The 20,043-nt window shown below is 36.3% G+C and overlaps 1 protein-coding gene across 9 annotated transcripts in view; it reads left to right on the forward strand.

Annotated features, from left to right (window-relative positions):
• sema4d (sema domain, immunoglobulin domain (Ig), transmembrane domain (TM) and short cytoplasmic domain, (semaphorin) 4D) overlaps positions 1-18,518 on the forward strand; it is a 69,337-nt gene extending 50,819 nt beyond the window's left edge. For 2 of the 9 annotated variants that reach the window (XM_079846556.1, XM_079846558.1), the window contains 12 exons: positions 567-718; positions 1,794-1,969; positions 2,209-2,365; positions 4,711-4,933; positions 6,071-6,186; positions 7,704-7,873; positions 8,112-8,158; positions 9,371-9,727; positions 12,427-12,576; positions 15,801-16,013; positions 16,595-16,686; positions 17,811-18,490. In XM_079846556.1, coding sequence (XP_079702682.1) covers positions 567-718; positions 1,794-1,969; positions 2,209-2,365; positions 4,711-4,933; positions 6,071-6,186; positions 7,704-7,873; positions 8,112-8,158; positions 9,371-9,727; positions 12,427-12,576; positions 15,801-16,013; positions 16,595-16,686; positions 17,811-17,840 — 1,883 coding nt within the window. In that variant the 3' untranslated portion in view covers positions 17,841-18,490. Of the gene's footprint in view, positions 1-566; positions 719-1,793; positions 1,970-2,208; positions 2,366-4,710; positions 4,934-6,070; positions 6,187-7,699; positions 7,874-8,111; positions 8,159-9,370; positions 12,123-12,426; positions 12,577-15,800; positions 16,014-16,594; positions 16,687-17,810 lie in introns of those variants that run through there. The other 7 variants (XM_079846559.1, XM_079846560.1, XM_079846555.1 and 4 more) reach the window with 4 other exon arrangements.
• Positions 18,519-20,043: the final 1,525 nt, after the last annotated feature.

The raw sequence follows: 20,043 nt of genomic DNA on the forward strand, positions 1-20,043 counted from the left end.
AAAACACTTGCGTCGCGATTGGCGCTGCATTGCGCCGAGTGTAAGATAGGACCCACAGAATATACAGGTAGGCATAGAGAACAGTCAAATAAGAGTTATATGTAGACTCAAAGCACATTGGCGTAGGATGTAGTAGTAGTAGTGCTGCTTAATATTGTGGTTGAAACCATGATGCATATTATTTTTCAGGATTCTTTGATGAATAGAAAGTCCAATGAACAGCATTTAGTGGCATTTATTAATTCAATTTTTCAAAGCATTTATTAAATAGAATCTTTTGTAACATCATAAATGTCTTCACAGTCACTTTTGATCAATTTAATGCATCCTTGACGAATAAAAGTTCTAATTTCTCTCTTTTTTATCTTACCACAAATGGAAAGATCATGGTTTAATTTAATAAGACTAATAAAAATGACAAAAGCACAATTTTTCAAAAAACATTAAACTAATATTAAAACAAAAACTGATATAAAGGCTAATTCAGAATAATAATAAAAACTATAACAGTATATAAATCATCCTACAATAACACTGCTCAGTTGTGACTGGTTCTGGTTGTGCAGAGCCCAGTTTCGTCTTTGCCGATGTGATCCGGGAAGGGCAGAATAGCCCGGATGGAGATGACGATAAGATCTACTACTTCTTCACGGAGGTGTCGGTGGAGTACGAGTTCTTCGGCAAGCTGCTGATCCCCAGGATCGCTCGTGTTTGTAAGGTGAGATCAGCCCTGTACTAACTCTTATCTCCATCTCTTCATCTTCCATTTCGTTTTCAATGAAGGCATAAGCATGTATTTGTTCCGCGTGTTTAGGTGTTTTCCTCAGTAAAAATCATCTAACTTCCCTCTTTGTCACTTAAGATGGAGGTTTCTATCTCATCATCTTATCTAGAGCTAGATCTTATCTAGATCTCTCATTTTTTGACATCTCAGTTTCTCTGTTTACTGCTAGAGAATCAACATTTGATCATATGTCATTTTGGTCACATAAAAACTATTCAGAGCTGAAGATTTCACAATGATATTCTTGCAAGCCATTTTCTTTGTTCATCTGGATGTAATAATTACCAAATATTTCAGACATAATTGAAAACAAAGCAGAATGAAATTTCAGACCATGAGACAAACACAAATATTTTTCCATTATGTATTATAAAGTTAAATGTTTTAATGTTTTTGAAAAAAGTCTCTTCTGCTCACCAAGGCTGCATTTATTTGCGTTAAAACAATAATATTGTGAAGTATTAATACAATTGTATTTGAATATATTGTAAAATGTCATTTATTCCTGTGATCAAAGCTGATTTTCGTAATTAAACTCGTAATTACTCATTATTACGTTCATTTTAACGTCCTGCTAAACAAAGCAAAACACCCGATGAGCTGATGAAATAAAACTTCACCTCGACACAAAGTGTGTGTGATTACAGAAGTCTTTCAGTGCTTGAGGCTATTGTTAGTTTTAGTTCCAGTTTTACTTCCAGTTGTAATGAAATATTTACTTTATGTAAATGACACCATGCAGATGTACCATTCCGGTTACACTTTATTTTAAGGTGTCGTTGTTACAGTGTAATTATATATTTAAGTACTGAGTAATATTAATTAACTACATGTACTTAATATAGGGTTAAGGTAGGATTAGGGCTTGTTTGAGGGTTAGTTGCATGTAATTTTGCATAATTGACTGTTATTACTATGGTAAGTACATATCACATATGTAACAAGGACACTGTAAAATAAAGTGTTACCCATTTTTCTATAAAGTGTGTCCCGTCTCTCGCTATAACAGGGTGATCTGGGAGGCCAGCGGACTCTGCAGAAGAAGTGGACGTCGTTTCTGAAGGCTAAACTGGTTTGCTCCATGCCCGAGCTCAACTTTGTCTTCAATGTGGTTCATGACGTGTTCATTCTGAAAGCCCCTCACTGGAGAGACACCGTCATCTATGGGGTCTTCACATCTCAGTGGTGAGGTTTGGCACATGTTTATGGTTAGTTGAAGAGCAAACATTAAACCCACAGTGCTAAATGAGCATGTGTGGCATTTAAAACCGCTTGTTCCAGTTTGGCTTGATTCATCCGAGTATGTGTGTGAGTCATAACATCACCTGGATCTGAGTAATGGGAATAATGCAAAACAAAACTGGTAAGAAGAAGTGGCTAGACTGGATTTTTGTGAATGCATTTCTTGTTTGTCTGTGTTTCAGGGGGAATGTCGGTCTGTCCGCGGTGTGTGCGTATAACATGAGTTCAGTGCATGAGGTCTTCTCCAAAGGGAAGTACATGCAGAAGGCCACGGTGGAACAGTCCCATACCAAGTGGGTCCGATTTAACGGGATCACCCCGAGTCCCAGACCCGGAGCGGTTAGTATTTGCCCAAAACATGGGTTTCAATGGTTTCAATGGTATATGTCTGCTCACATGAGCCTTACATGGATCATTTAAAGGGTTTTGTGAAGGGGTTCAGTTTAAAGGGTGCTGTGAAAGAGAGTTAGTCATGGAAATGAAATGAAATGAAATATAAAATGTAATGAAATAATAATGAAATAAAATAAAGTAAAATAAAATAAAATAAAACAATAAAATGAAATAATTAAATAATTAAATATAAAATAAAATAATTTAAAATAATAATGAACTATATATTAGATAATATATATATATTAGAGGTGGACATAGATTAATTTTTTTAATCTAGATTAATCTAGATTAATTTTGAAATTAATCTAGATTAATCTAGATTAAAATGGCTCATTTGAATTCTGACGAAGGCATTCAGAATATGTGTGCTACCCAAATAATGACTATAAAAGTAAGTCTTTGAGAACGGGTTTCTCAAGCCAGGTGGCGCATTAGACCAGGGGCTCATCTCCTGTTTCCAAAATGCATCACAAACTGCTTGAGAAAGCTGTTCTACTCATAGACTGTAAAAGGTTACTACTGTACTGTTACCGTGCGTAGGCAACATTAGGTAGGCCTATGTTATTATCAACTACTATAGGCTATCAATTAGGGATGGGCGATATGGCCTAAAATCCATATTGTGATATACATTTCAGCCTCTTGCGATAACGATATTATAATAAAACCATTTCAGAACAGGTTACACAGACCCTGCTAAACAACTGCTAAATGAATTTTGTTTTTTTTAAAGGGTGTATGTAGCTTTGAGAACATATATTGTGCAAAACTGTAAGTATACAACATAATTTTGCAGATAAATAAAATGTAAGTACACTAGCTGCAGAGACTTAAGTAATGTTTATTATGGCTTGGAGCTTATGAAACCCCAAATTTAAAATTAGAATATTGTCTAACTGATGTCTTTTCAGTTAAAAAGAAACACAACAACGATTCTTAAAATCGGGCGCAGACAGAGATTATGTGCTACACCACTAAGATATATTGGGAATAATACGCACGCGCTGGTATTCAGTGATATCTTGTTTCGTTTTGAATTTGAGGTGGTAGAACGGATTAGTCGTGTGTTAACTTACCGAACTGTGACCCCACACACTCTGTCTATAGTTTGCTGCTGCTCGTCGGACGGCTTAAATCCAAACCAAGTCCAAATAATGGATGTTGCACGGATCTTTTTCACCAGCTTTCACTTTCAGCCGTGTTTACTTAAGATGACGATGAATATGATGCATTGCAGCCGGGTGTACCTCGCGGCCGCGGGTAGATTGCGTCTTCATAGCTTGTGTAGTATATAGTAGTTACCAACCCAACTTTGAGAATAGATTAACGGCGATATTTTTTTTATCGCGCGATAAGAGTCTCGCGTTAACGCAGCACGTTAACGCCGATAACGGCCCACCACTAATATATATGTAAGGGATAATCCACGGCTAGCCATGCATTAAAGGATTTTAATGCACGACGTAGAGGCGAAGAACCACCCGACGCGAAGCGGAGGGTGGTTGCCTCTACGAAGTGCATTAAAATTCTTTAATGCATGGCTAGCCGTGGATTATCCCGCTTATACCTTGGTTATTTGCCAAGTTAAAAATAAGTTAAAGCTGTAACTGATGTTTACAGTGTAATTTTTTAACAGACGTGTAAAAATGACGGTTATTTCTTAAGTTTAGGCTCGTCAGTTCTTGCACTCCGTCCGCTTTAAATAAAGTAGAGCCATCGGATTGCTTTTATTTGAATGAATTCACATTTATTTAAATTCATTATTAAAAGAGAGAGACAGAGAACTGAAGGAGAAGGAACAGAGAGAGAGAGAGAGAGAGAGAGAGAGAGAGAGAGAGATGCATGCGCGAGTTAACGTTACCTGTGTGCGTCGATCTCTTCTTTAAAGTCTAGCAGCTACAGTCCCCTCGTTGCTTAAGCCTACCTAAACGTTTTCATATGCGTCTCTCACTCTGCTTGCAAGTGTATCTGTGTTACTATGGTTACCAATGTAGCGGATTAATTTCGAACTGTAATCAAACTGACTGGAACTACCTGTGCATTAAACGGTTTTACTGCACACCTTCCAGCCAATCAGAATCGAGTATTTAAACAGCCCATGGTATAAATATATATATAAAATACACCACAATATATAGGTTTGTACCATAAATTATTCAAACATAAATATAAAATTGTAACTCAAAGTTAGCAATAAATAATTGACATAAGGAGAAGAGTTAAGCTAATAACATCACCTATTAATTGCTCTATCACTAATCATTTGATTTGATCGTTATCCGTTTCAGTGCATCACTAACCTGAACCGCATGCAGAACATCAACTCGTCCCTCCAGCTGCCCGATAAGACTCTGCAGTTCGTGCGGGACCACCCGCTGCTGGAGGACCCTGTGCTGCCCATCGGCAACGGCCCGCGCCTCATCACCAAAGACGTCAACTACACACAGATCGCTGTGGAGAGAGTCCAGGCCCTCGATGGAAACCTCTACGATGTGATCTTCACCGCCACCGGTGAGTGAGTGCGGTGAAGAGATGTGAAAACCACAGGATGTGAAAGTCTGGTTTTGATTTGTTTCTTTACACCAGGGTTTCCCAAACGGGAAATATGATTGTAAAGTTAAAATGAATAGACGGGGCTGCGAGATAATCGCGTCATGATCCGCCGTCTCTCTCTGTTCACAGTGAATGCAGTGAACTTCATCTCTGCTCGTGCATTCAGGAACACAGCGTGTGCTAGCTTTACTTTATTATGCATCACTGAAGTTTGCAGCATCTCAGCAGAACTCCGCCAAAATAAAAGCTTGAGGATTTGAAATGTTTACAACTCAAGGGTTTGAATGTTTGAAAGTGAAGAATTTAGTACATAGATATTATTAGCAACTTGTAGTGTAAATAAAGCATTATGATAATTATCAAATATTAATTTTTCATTTTTTTCTAGTTTAAAACAGTATTTATCTTTATAATTAATTAAAATATAGTAAAATAAGAATTACTTTAATAATAAGAATTCATCAATTGATTTATGATATAAAAAATTATAGAATAATAAAATAGTATTAATAATATAGTATTATAATATATTATAGTATTATATAATATATATATAAATAGTAATTATGATGATAATAATAATATATTATAAATAATAATAATGCTCATTATCTTAATAATAACTACATTAAAAAATATAATTATAAAATTGTATTGTTCATAAAATGTATATATTATAATACAGATCATAATGTATTATAGAGATAATAATTATGATGATAATAATCATATATAATAATAATAATAATTATTATTATTATTATTATTATTATTAATATTATTTATTTTGATTGGGTTCCTAAAACACCAGTGTGAATGTAATGTGGACTGAGACACTATCACATCTAAAAAGAGATTCGAGTCTACTTTAAATTTCAGCTACAAAGTCAAAACTAACAATCATTTATTAAAGATTAAATATTTTATCAGTTTACTTGCATGTCATGAGACCATTAACCGACATCAGAGAAGCATGAACATGCAAATTGTTGGAATATTAACTTAAAATCTGAAGTAGAAAGGTTTGAGTTGGTGAAGTTGTGTTTCCGGTGTGGTGATGGTGATGGTGATGTCCTGTTGTTGATGTGTTCTCAGATAAAGGTTTCCTGCATAAGTCTCTGGTGTTGGAGGGAGAGGTTCACACGGTGGAGGAGATCCAGCTGCTGAAGAACTCTGAGCCAATCAAAACGCTGGTACTCTCCACACGGGCGGTACGCACAGCTCAGATTCATCTTATCAGCGGTGTGGCCGTTTGAGAGATGAATCATGGGAAATCAAATCCACAAAAACACACTTTATTCACTGTTATTCCACAGCAGGGAGGAAGTTTCCATACGGTGGAGACAGACAGTCTGTACAGACTCTGTTCCTCTTCCAGCAGCAAATCATCTACAGTTTCTCATTCTCACACACAGACAACGAATAAGGGAATGAAAAATGGCTGCAGGAATACTAATCATAATTTGTATATATATATATATATATATATATATATATATATATATATATATATATACATATATATACACCGACATCAACCACCATTAACTTGAAGAAATTATATATTTATATATATATATATATATATATATATATATATATATATATATATATATATATATATATATATATATATATATATATTAGGGCTGGGAAATGATTAATCGCGATTAATCGCATCCAAAATAAAAGTTTGTGTTCACATAATATTTGTGTGTGTACTGTCCATAATTATATATTTAAGAAATATTTGAGCATAAATAATGCTTAAATATACTGTATATATATTATATATAATTTGTATTATAAATAAATATAAATATTTTATATATAAATAAGACATTTTTCTTAAATATTTACTTGCATGTGTGTGTATTTATATATACACAAAATAATTATGCACAGTACACACACAAATATTATGTGAACACAAACATTTATTTTGCATGCGATTAATCGCGATTAATCATTTCCCAGCCCTAATATATATATATATATATATATATATATATATATAATATATATATATATATTTCTTCAAGTATTTCTCAATATATATGAAATATACTTTATATTTTAGAGTCAGATGAATCATCATATTTTGTTTTATTTTTAAATAATTTTTTTTTTTTTTTTAAATATTATTTTTACTATTTTATTATTTAATATCCATGCTTGCATATTTGTCCTGAAAAGATTTGTGTCAGAGGAATCATAATTTATATTATTTATATCATAGTCTATCATTAATTTCTCTTAATCATATTTATATTATTTTGTATTATCATGTATTATATTATTATATATTTTTATTCCTGCAAATACTTGATATATACTTTATAATTTTAGAGTCAGAGGAATCGTCATAATTCATTTTTTATATCATTCTTTAAAAATAATTTATGATATCAATTTTTAAAATGTTATTATATAATATCCATACTTGCATATTTGCTCTGAAATGACTTTAGAGGAATCATAATCATAGTTTCATTCTAAATTATAGAAGTGGATTGCAGTACAAATCTAGTTAAAAATAATCTCGCTGTTTTTCACTACATGAACACAAGAAAAAATGTTTATTCATTTTAATTTATAAGCACAAATATAACCGTGCAGTCTAATAAACAGCAATATTTACCTATTTATATTTTTATTGTATAATTTTATATCTCAAACATTTGAGTAAATGCATTTTAGAGTGAATCATTGATTGACTGTTTTGCAGGCCCAGTTCCTGTACGCGGGCTCTGACTCCGGTGTGGTCCAGTGTCCCACAGCGTTCTGTGAGAAGTACCTGTCCTGTGTGGACTGTGTCCTGGCCCGAGACCCGTACTGCGCCTGGGACGCGCGCTCAACTTCCTGCATTAATATTGTCCAGGTTGATGCTCAACAACGGTGAGAAATGAGAACTAACCGCCTCATTGTGACCGACAGCACGTCTGTCTTGTTGACATGGAGGATCTTAGTCTTTAACTTCTCAAATATGTGCAGACACTGTGTCTCTGCGCCGGCTTTAAGAGGAACACGTTATGTTCAATATTTTTGAATATGTTTTCTGGAATATGTTAGCCAGACGGCATTATCATCTTTAATCAGATGTGTCTATATTTACTCTGATCTGTGTGTGTTACAGGAAGCTGATTCAGAGCCTCAAAGGGGATGCTGGGATGTGTCCTCCAGGTGTGTAATTTATAATGTCATGTGTATTAAATTAGACTCCGTAAAGAAGCTCAAATGATCCAGTTTTAGTGCCTGTTTTTTTTTTTTTTTGCTGTCTGTACACTAGCTGAGACAGAACAACAAAACCCAGAGTACATAAGACCGTTGTCACTGTATATCTGATAATTATACAGCCTTGTAAACACCACACACACCAGGGAAGTTTAACGGATAAGACTGCTATAGGCATTTAGGTGTGTGTGTGTACTAGGGTTGGGCAATGTTTATCTTTTTTATTATTTATAATTTATTATATATATATATTTTATATATAATGTACATTTTTTTTGTTTAATTTCTTATAGTATTTCTCAGTGCCTTCTAATATATTTAATCTATATAATTTAAAAATATTTTAATATACTTCAGAATTTTATAGTCAGAGGAATAATCATTTATTTTCATATAATTTATATTTTTTAATAATTATTATTTGTATTTTTTATATAATTAAATTTATTATAATTTATAATATAGTATATTTATATATATTATAAATATGTTATAAATGTTTTATATCTAAATATACTTTTTCAATTTCTCAGTGCATTATAATGTAATGTATAATATATTATAATGGACTTTATACTTTATAATTTTAGATTCGGATGAATTATCATTATTTTTTTGTTATTTATATAATTTATTTCTTATTTTTTATTTATATAATTTTATTATGTAATATCCATAGTTGCATATTTGTTCTTAAATAACTTCAGAGGAATCATAATCATAGTTTATATATATATTTTGTATATATACTCTTTTTTTTTTTTACTTCTCGATACTTTATAATTTACTTTATAATTTTACATTTGATTATTTATATAATAATAAAGTCAGAGGAATGATAAATTTATAATTTAAACAGTCATTGCTGGGTAGATTCTAAATTATTAAAACAGGAAGTGGAATACAGTACAAATCTAGTTATGAATAATCACGGCATGTTTTCCTCTCTGTTTTTCACTACATGAACACAAAGGAAGAATATTAAATAATTTTAATCAATAAGCACAAATAAATGAGTACAATAGAATAAACATTTACCTTTTGATGTGTTTTTTATCTAAAACTTTTGGAATTAAAATAATGATAGGTGTCACTTTCCCTGTAAACTAAGACTGCACTGCAGTGATGTTGTGGATAATCGTCCTGCTGTCCCTCTCGCAGTCGCTGCTCTTGCGCTGGAGGACTACCAGCAGGTGGCGGTACAGCCTGGCGGTTCTGCGGACCTGTCGTGTCAGGTGCGCTCTAACCTGGCTCAGGTGTTGTGGAAGCTCAACGGTCACGCTCTCACCGAAGCCTCTCGCTTCCTCCTGATGGGGGAGAACGGGCTGCTCATCTACAGCGTGACGTCAGAGGACACGGGCCGCTACGAATGCTGGTCCGTCGAGTCGGGTGCGGGACAGAACTTCACCCGTCTGGTGGCCGGATACGTCCTCCGCCTGGATCTTCCCGAGAACACGCCTCCGCTATCCGCTCGGCATCCTCAGAGCGTGTCCCGCGACCCGACCCCGGCGCCTGAAGGTAATGACGGTCTCACCTCAGGACTAACGTCAACACACACGGACTCTCCCTCACTAACAACCCCTCCAAACAACGCCATTAAACCCAAATCCCACATCCCTCCAGAGGTCAGCAACTTACCCACGCGCACCGAGACGCTCGATCCTTCGGCCAAATACATCCAGCACGACAACAGCATAGCCCTGCTGTCGCTCTTCCTCCTCTTCTTCCTCCTCTTCCTCGCGGCGCTGGCGTATAACTGCTACATGCAGTATCTACCGGCGCCGTGCCTCCGCCTGCGGGCCGCTCTGCTCGGCTCAAACAAAAAACCTCAGGCCGAGTACGTGGCCTGTGAGTCGGGCCTGATGGAGCCTGTGCAGGAGAAGACAGATTCAGCCAATCAGAACGGAGCGCATCCACTGCACGCGCTCAGAGACACCGGATACGAGACGGAGCCGGAATACGTGAACGGAAGAGTCCCGTCCAACAGCTTCGAGGACGGTGACGACAGTCCCACTAAAGACCGACCCTTCGACATCGACTGCGCGTCTCAGCCCATCGAATACGCAGACGCCGACACGCCACACTAACGCACGCGCTCGCGTTTACTCGCTCTGCAAGAAACACGACTCGATTCCAAATAAGATTCCAAATTGGAAACGTTATTTACCAAATTGGTAAGTTTGCGTGATGTTTTCCAAATTGGAGTTCCGGACTGTGTTTGAATATATTGTTTTTGAGGCGTTTAATATTCACCCTCGGTTTGCACTTTCCTGTTATTGTCTTATTTTCTGGTTCGAAAATCAAATCAAGATACATTTGCTTGAGAAGCGAAAGAAGATATTAAGTCTTTGTTTCTGAAGTTTTTTTTCAAAATTTAGTCAGTTTTGTGTTTATGCTAAATATTATTTGTCTTTTTAGAGTTTTTTTACTCTCATTTTGGGGTGAAATATTAACAAACCCCAAAATGTAAAGACAAAAATTAGTTTTTGAAAAGCGTTTTGTTTAAAAAGGACTGTTTGCAGGATCATTCTGTTATAATTATTAGTATTATTTAGCATATTGACATTATTTCATGATATTTTAATACCAAAAAATTTTCTGATTCTGACAGGATTATTTTTATGGCTGTATTACATGTAAAGTATTTTTTTGCATAATGGTAATTAGAATATTTGTTTAAATGTCATAAAAATAGTGTCACAAAAAATATAATTAAAAGGGAATTAAAAGGGAAACTGACATATTTCTTCTAGTTTTCTGCATTTATTAATTTTTTATTTTTTAGAAAAGAAGTCATTTTGATTCTCCAGTAAATGTATCTTGATTTCAGAATGTTGAGATATTGGTACTGGAAAAGAAGACACAAACACAGGTTTGTTTGCAGTGTGGGGTGGCCGGGGTCCGACCTGAAGTTTATCGGCGATTGATGGCGTGTGATTTTAAATCTCAGGGATGATTTCAGTATCACACATGCAGGATTGCATATAACGAGGAAGAGGAAGATGTCTCTGGAAGACGCTCAAAAACGGAGCCAGATTGTTCCAAAAGCTAAAATGGGTTCCTCGTGTTTATAAACGAGACCAAAAAAAAAAGAAGTCTAAGCACTGTGATGTGTCTCTTGCACAGCTTCCTGTGGTCTGTCTGAAGAGTCTGAGAGAGAGCGACACGACACAGTATTTCTACAGAAGCTTTTAGATTTCTGACAGTGTTTGACTCGAGTCCACAAACGTGAGCTTTGAAAACCTTTTTTTCTTAAAGAAGAAGCTTTATGATTTCAATATTTTTGAAGATATTATATTATTTATGTTAGCAATAATAGCGTGAATATCACAAAAAAAGTCAAGAAACCCCAAAATTAAAAGAAAAACAACCTCTTTTTGCATTAAAGGATTTTTGTTTTTTGACATTTCGACATTATTTCATGACAGTGTAATAAATAAATAATTTTCACGACTGTACTACATATAAGGTATTTCTTTCACATTATGGCAAATGTCATTGAAAATAATGTCACAAATATGTTTTTTTATATATATAATTTGTAGTATTTTTTATTTTGGTTTTGTCAAGAAACTCAAATCTATTATTTTTTTGCATACATTTTTTTTATTTTCTATTTTTTTGGGGGGGCATTTTGGCAATATTTCATGTCAGTGATTTTAATACACACACACACACACACACACACACAAATATATATAATAAATTGTGTCCTAACTGGATAGTTTGGATAGTCATGACTGTATTGCATATAAATTATTATAGTGATAATTCTAATATTAAGAATAAATCTGCTTAAATGTCAGGAAAATGTCACAAATATTTATTTTCTTTATACAAAAAAGTAACTTTTTTTCTGTTCTTTTTTTTCTTCTTTTGCATTTTGCCATTTTCATGATAGTGATTTGAATACAAAAAAAACAAAAAAAAACATAGTGTCCTGTAATATAAAGTACTTCTGGCATTACGATAATTCTGAATATTAGAAAAGAAATCTGCTTAAATGTCATGAAACAATGTCACAAACCTGCTACACATGATTTCTTTGTGCAAAATATTCTTTAGTTTTTTGTGTGAAATGTTTGGTCACGCCTCTCCCGCTGTTTCCCGCCGTCATTCCCAGCTTTCCTCGTGGCGTTCCTGAATCTGCTGTCACACTCTTGTGTTTGTCTCTCTCTCTCTCTCCTTTCCTCCTTCACTCCCTCTCTCCCGCACAGCACCCTTGGCTGTTCCTCGTCCCCCTGTCGACGTCCCGTCCTCGGGCTGGAGGGGTGTGGATGGGCCTCGGCTGATCCCCCCTCTCCTGAGGGAACAGTCCTGGGCCCTTCACCCTCACCAGGCCTTTCTGCTCTTCTGCCTGGCCTTGGGTGAGTGGTACCTCTGACCTCTGACCCGTTTCTCCCTGCTCACTCTCTCATCAGGCTTGTCTCAATACTCCCAAGTCTGACTTTCTTTCACTCCTCCTGCAATATTAAGCGTTCTGATTGGCCGAGAGGACCCAGATCTTGTGAGAGGAAGTCATTGGAAGAGTATTTTGACAAGTGTGTTTGTGTGTGTGCATGTTCTGCTCACCGTCTCATTCCTAAAATCTGCATTCGAATTTTTCTTTTTATTCCTTTATTTTCGAATAATAAAGAGATTCACTTCTTTAGAGTTTACTAAACTTTTATTTTACAGTAAATAACTTTAGAATTTCATTTTTTTTTTTTTTTTTTTTTTTATTCTGTTCAGATCTTAATTTATGATTATGGTTTGTATTATTGTTTTACCTGGAGACGCGAGTCTTGTTCTGTAAATGGACTCTTGTGAAAGAAGTGCGTGAGAAACGTCTAACTGAAGGACTCTGTAAAGGACGTTCATCAAATCACATGCACTTTCAGCACCAGTCGTGTACAGTGTAAATATTTGTACATAAAAAAACTGATGATGTACAAAGTTTCTTCAAATCTTTTTGCTAGAGAGCCTGAATAAATGTTTGAATTGCAAAAAGATGTGAAATGCTGTTTATTGCATACAGATGCGTTATTGAAGCTGGATATTACATCATGTGGTTTAAAGTGCCCCTATTATGCTATTTTAAAGACTCTTAATTGTGTTTTGCAGTCTCCTGCAACATGCTTACATGCATCCAAGGTCAAACACTGTTATTTTCTCATAATATCCACTGCAGCATCAGCTCTTTTCATAAAGAGTCTGAAACGGTTTGATCAAGGATCTGATCTCTCTAAACCCCGCCTTTCTGAGAGCCTGCTCTGCTCTGATTGGTCAGTGATTGGTCTACTCTGCTCTGATTGGTCAAATGGCTCAGTCTGTTGTGATCAGTCTACTCTGCTCTGATTGGTCAAATGGCCCAGTCTGTTGTGATTGGTCTACTCTGCTCTGATTGGTCGACCATTTACAGTGTGTTTCCGTAACCAAATGGCCATTACCAGATATGATTTCAGCTCCAGATCTTCCTCAGCACTTGATAGACACAGTGATACGAACAGTAACAATGGCGTCGGTTTTACTATATCAATCTCATCCTTTAGAAGTGCATCAGAGTGGATTCACACACTGAAAACAGCGTCTTCTCGACATGAACAACACAAACCAAACTCTTCCAGTCTCAGATACAACTACAGTGTTTGAGGGCGGGGCAAAGTAGACGCTGCACGCCGTCAGCCAATGAAAACCATAGGCTGGTATTATGCGAATTAGTTACAAAACTACATAATTTCGAGCAGGAAGTGAGACTGGAGTTACTGGCGACTCGTTTCAGGCGGTTCAGAATCACTTCTTTCTTCTGCGAGACAATTACTCCAGTTATCTTTGATCTTTCACAAATATTCACAAACAGCTTCATTACACACTACATGAAAGATAATATCCGACAAGCCATAATGGGGCACTTTAAAGGGCTTTTGAAGTGAGCAAAAACATCAACAGCCTGATAAATCATGACACGCAGAATCTCAGTAATGAATTCATCTTTACAAATATAAAATGAACAAATCTACTAAAATTTGCTTGACGTTTTCTACCAAAAATGTTTAAAGTATTATTTGTGCTATTGTACAAAATGTTGTGGTCAGGAAGATTTTTTAATGTTTTTGAAAGAAGTCACCAAGGTTGCATTTATTTGATCAAAAATACAGTAAAATTGTGGAATATTATTAAAACTGTTTTCTATATGAATATATATTAAAATGTAATGTATTCCTGTGATCAAAGAAGAAAATCTTCCTGACCCCAAACTCTTGAGCTGTAGTGTACAGATGGATAATTCATCTTCAGCATCTTTGAAACTATGGTATCATTTTACACAATTAGATTATTTGTGTATTATTATATACACTATTACAATTTAGTAATGTTTTTAAGAGAGGGCTGTGAATCAGTCCTTTCCTATAGTGACTGCATTAAACACGCGTGACGGATGTTTAAAGAACGTCACCTGGGGTTTCAAAGCAGAAATGTGAAGCTCATATTTTTGTTAAAGCACTTTATATGAATTATTTCATATATAATTGTGTGTTATTTGTAGCTCAAGCAGTAAGTAGAGCAATGACACTAGCAATGCCAAGATCACGGGTTTGATTCCCACATCATGATCGGAGAAAATGAATATCTTGAATGCAGTGTAAATCACGTTGGATAAAAGCATCTGACAAATGCATGAATGTAAATGTATTTGAGCTGAAGAGTCTTAGAAGGTGAAACTCATTTTCTGGGTGGATGAACTGTTATACATCACCAAATTATTTTTAAAAATATTTTATCCCTATGTTTACTGTGAAAGTTACCAGGAATACCAGGTTACAAGTTGAAATGTTGGATATAACTTTGCACAGAAAGTGGTTTTGGGTCGACACGTACTGTAATGTTCCAGTGAAATGAGACAAATTGAGACGAGGCAAAATGTATGGAAACCTGTTTCCGCCTTAGAATAAAAAAAATAAAAAATGTAATTGCAACTTTTTATCTCAATTCTTACTTTTTTCTCTCACAATTCCGAGTTTATATCTCACAATTCGGACTCTCTCGCCCATTCCAAGTTTAAAACTCGCAATTTGGACTTTCTTTCTCGCAAATTCCGAGTTTATCTCTCACAATTGTGAGATGTAAACTCTTCATTACGAGTCATAAAGCCTGAATTGCAAGATATTTTCAACTCAATCATAATTTTGAGTTAAAAAGTTTCTATTATGTTTTATTATTTGTTTTGATTGTTCTGTGGTGGAAACAAGCGTCCATTAAAATGTTCTGTGCTCAACAACGTGTCACAGATACTGTAAATCCAGCTTGTACATATACACACTCAGTTGTTTTTGGAAACACTCATTTAAAACATTTATTTACTCGTTTAGCTGAATGCATTTGAAACAAATCCTAACTAATTTGATCTGGTTTATGATGTGAATGTACAGTTTGTTATGCATGTAGAATGAGAGTGTTTGATAATCCAATGATTCCTCAAACAGCATGAGACTGCCAGGTTTGACTGGCTTTTAGTTGTGTCGTGTGTGTGCGTGTGTGTGTGTGTGTGTGTGTGTGTACTGGAACTCTAAATATCATGCAGGGTCCAAATGTAAGTGCAGTTCTCCTTCAGGTCCTAGAGATGTAAGTGTTGAGTGGCACATAAACGGGCGGAGACTCGAGACTCACGTGTTTGAACACAGACGTGTGGTTTCCCATGATGCCGTGCTGGTGAGCAGCTGGCTGAAGGGAGAAGCGGTGAATGAAGATGTCCAGTATGAGTGTACAGCAGTGTCTGAAACTGGAAACGACGTTTCAGAAGTCCACCTTCGGCTCATCGGCAGAGGTAAAGCCAGTAGCACCTCACTGCAGTACACGAGATCCAGGGGGCGGAGTTGGGTCCAGATCCAGGGGGCGGAGATTGGTAGGTTTAGGGTTGGGTTTAGGGATCAGGGGGTGGAGATTGGTAGGTTTAGGGTTGGGTTTAGGGATCAGGGGGTGGAGATTGGTAGGTTTAGGGTTGGGTTTAGGGATCAGGGGGTGGAGATTGGTAGGTTTAGGGTTGGGTTTAGGGATCAGGGGGCGGAGATTGGTAGGTTTAGGGTTGGGTTTAGGGATCAGGGGGTGGAGATTGGTAGGTTTAGGGTTGGGTTTAGGGATCAGGGGGTGGAGATTGGTAGGTTTAGGGTTGGGTTTAGGGATCAGGGGGTGGAGATTGGTAGGTTTAGGGTTGGGTTTAGGGATCAGGGGGTGGAGATTGGTAGGTTTAGGTATATATAAGGTGGAAGGAGTTGGATCTGGATCCAACCCGCCTCCTGGATCTTGTGTTCTGCAGTGAAGAACATCTTGGTAAAGCCGCGAGTCTGACGTTACAATGCGCCATCTTGCCTTCGCCTGTGACGTGATGTATGATGTGTTTCCTCTCAGACGAGGCTGGTGTTCCTCACACACACGTGGATCAGTGGAGAAACACTCTGTCTGAACACAACACACTCCTGCAGGAGTGGAAGAAAGCCTGGGTGAGGGGAAATCTGTGTTTTTGATGCTCGATGTTGAGTTTTAGAGCATATTGCCTGAAAGAAATGAAAATATTATAATTTAGTTTTGATTATTTTTTGCTATTATTTTTTTGTTCATTGAACGTTTTCTATCTAATCAGTGATTCTATTAAATGTTTGGGATCATGTGACACTGAAGACTGGAGTAATGATGCTGAAAATACAGCTTTGATCTCAAGAATAAATAACACTTAACTATATATGCACATAGAAAACGGTTATTTTAAATTGTAATAATATTTCACAATATTAATATTTCTACTGTATTTGTAATCAAATGCAGTCTTGGTGAGCAGAAGAGACTTCGTTCAGAAACATTGGGAAACCTTACAGACCCCAAACTCTTGAATGTTAGTGTTTGCTTTGGAAATGTTTTTGCACACATACTGTATGTTGGAACCATCACTGAGCAGGAAGATGTCAGTGTCTTCATTCAGTATTTACAAAGCTGAACCAGAAATATATAATCATTATTTATTTATAATGCTTTTCCACATTTAAAATGCGGCCTCATCAGATTTAGGGTTTGAACTGAAGGTCAGTTAGACGTAGAACATTTTCCTTAAAATAGTTCCAGTAATTACTAAATATTGTGTGTGTGTGTGTGTGTATACAGTAGCCTACTGTGCAAAAGTCTTAGGCGCGTAAATATCCCCCCCCCCCCCCCCCAAAAAATGGTTTTAAGTCAGTTATTTATATCTTTTGCTGTAGTGTGTCAGTAGGAAATATCAGTTTACATTTCCAAACATTCTTTTTGCCATTAATTGTAATAATCCAGTGAGATTTGTGTATGCACAAGGAGTCTGACAACAGCTGGTATGATCTGATCTCACCATCATCGAGTCCGTCTGTGATTACATGAAGAAACAGAAGAAACTGAGACAGACTAAATCCAGAAGAACTGCGGGAACGTCTCCGAGACGCTTGAAGAAACCTTTAACATGCCTAAGACTTTTGCACAGTACTGTATATATATAAAAGACCTGGACATGTGAATTTGAGGTTTGATTTGTAACAGATGAAGATCTCAGCATATGATGATGATGGTGTATTTGTTGTTTATCACAGTTGTTCTTGTCCTGTAGGAGAGCTGTGATGGACAGGGTGTTCTCTGAACGGGTCATTATCGCTCATCTTGGCATCGTTTTCTGGCTCCAGGGACGGACGCTTGGACGAAAACACACACACACACACACACACACACATCATCATCACACTGCTGGTGTGTGGTGCTTCAGGTCCATGATGCACACACACTCTCTCAGCGGCTCCGTGTCCATCAGCCTGTTCCTGTTCCTCCGGATCACAGATCCCACTGGAGAACGTCCGGGATTCCAGGCGGTTTGAGACAGTTGTGGAGGACGCACGCGGTGAGACAGGTGCAGACAGCGAGACCGATGACAACCGCTTTCTATGACGCTTCTATTTGTAGCCCTTCCATCCTCGAGAGCAGACGACAACGGCTCCTGTTAGTGAAAGCAATATGTGTGTTTATAGCCTCCTGTTGTGTGATTGAAATAATCCAGTGTGTTTATCTAAGCAGACTTTGAATGCATTTCAGGGAAGTTGCTAGAATATATTTTGTGTTCTCCAAATTAGAGGTTGCAACCACAATAAATAATATTTCTATTATTTGTCAGAGACTTTAACCATGTGTTTTAATGTATCTGGAGCAGTTTCTACTACTGAGCTGTAGTTTTGTTCAAGATATTCTGAAGGAAACTTTGTTTACAGAAGGAAAATAAAAGCATACCATAACAATCATAATAGCCTATTAAACCCATGTTCCTTATAATACTCTATATGTGAATTGACTAATCATTCACGCCCCCAGAATCTCTCTTATCTCTTCAAGTTGTTTGCACAACTCAAATTGAAGTTTTATGGCTCCTCTCCATATGAAGGTCAATGGCGTCCTCTTCCTGACCTCTGACCTCAGAGACCAGCGTATGATCTTGGAGAGAGTGTGTGAAGACTGTTAACTGACACACACAATCAGCTGCCAATGAAAGGCACGTTAATCAATCCCTGCACTGCTTTTCAGCTGATCCAGACAGGTGACCTCTATAGACACTAACACACACACACACACTTAACAGCCTATTAAAATCATTGTTCACCTCTGAACACATAAACAGCGTGGATTTGGGAAGGTGAAGTCTCAGTTTTTACTGGTTAACATTCAGCCATCCTCATAAAAACCACATATATTGTACAAACAGGTTTAATTTAAGCTTTTAAATGGCATTTTATAGATCAGCCACCAATGTTTTGAAGACTTGCATTCATACAGTAGTGTCCTTAAAGGGGTGGTTGATTATGATTTGACTTTTCTAACTTTAGTTAGTGTGTAATGTTGCTGTTTGATCATAAACAACATCTGCAAAGTTCCAACGCTCAAAGTTCAAAGCAAAGGGAGATATTTGCTTTTAAAGAAATCACTTTTTTAACAAACGGCTGGTAGAGACTACACGAGCTTCCTCCCGGATTAGTGACATCACTAACCCTATAATTTACATAAACCCCGCCCCCGGAACACGATTTATAGATTATCATGACAAAATATGCTAATCAATGACTAGAAGATAACTACACATAAGCTACATAAATTCATCAACTAACCATTCAGAAACGTCCTGTTGCTTCTACATGTTGGCACTTCTTCATCTTTCTGACTCCAGTTTGAACATAAAAGGCTAAACGTTTTAGAAATTTTCAGTGCATGTCTGTGTGAAGTAAAAGGACTCAAGCTGTTGAAGCTCCGCCCTCTGTGCCGGGACCAGCAGCTCATTTGCATTTAAAGGGACAGACACAAAAACGGTGCGTTTTTGCTCACCCTCAAAAAGTGACAATTTTAACATGCTATATATAAATATCTGTGGGGTATTTTGAGCTAAAACTTCACACACACACTCTGAGGACATCAGAGACTTATTTTACATCTTGTGAAAAGGGCATTATACCATTCCTTTAAGTGATGTTCATAGCGGATATTTGTTTTTATGACCATACAAGTTTGATTAAATCAAAATATGAGGAATATATATATATATATATTTTTTTTAAATATTTTAAATACAAGGGAAGAACTAACACTAAACTTGGTTATGGTATTTATCTGACAAAATCATTTGGCAAAAAGGGCAAACTACAGTTACAGGTTTTATTTTACTATGCAAAACAAAACAAAAACTTATAGAAAAGCATAAAGCTCAAAGGAAAAAGCATACATTGACCACAACATAATCAGTTATTAATATTTTGTTGGTCTCTCTTGTTTTTGCATGTTCTAATATATATATATATATATATATATAT

Source organism: Squalius cephalus, assembly GCF_949319135.1.
Source record: "Squalius cephalus genome assembly, chromosome: 17".
Lineage (NCBI taxonomy): Eukaryota > Metazoa > Chordata > Actinopteri > Cypriniformes > Leuciscidae > Squalius > Squalius cephalus.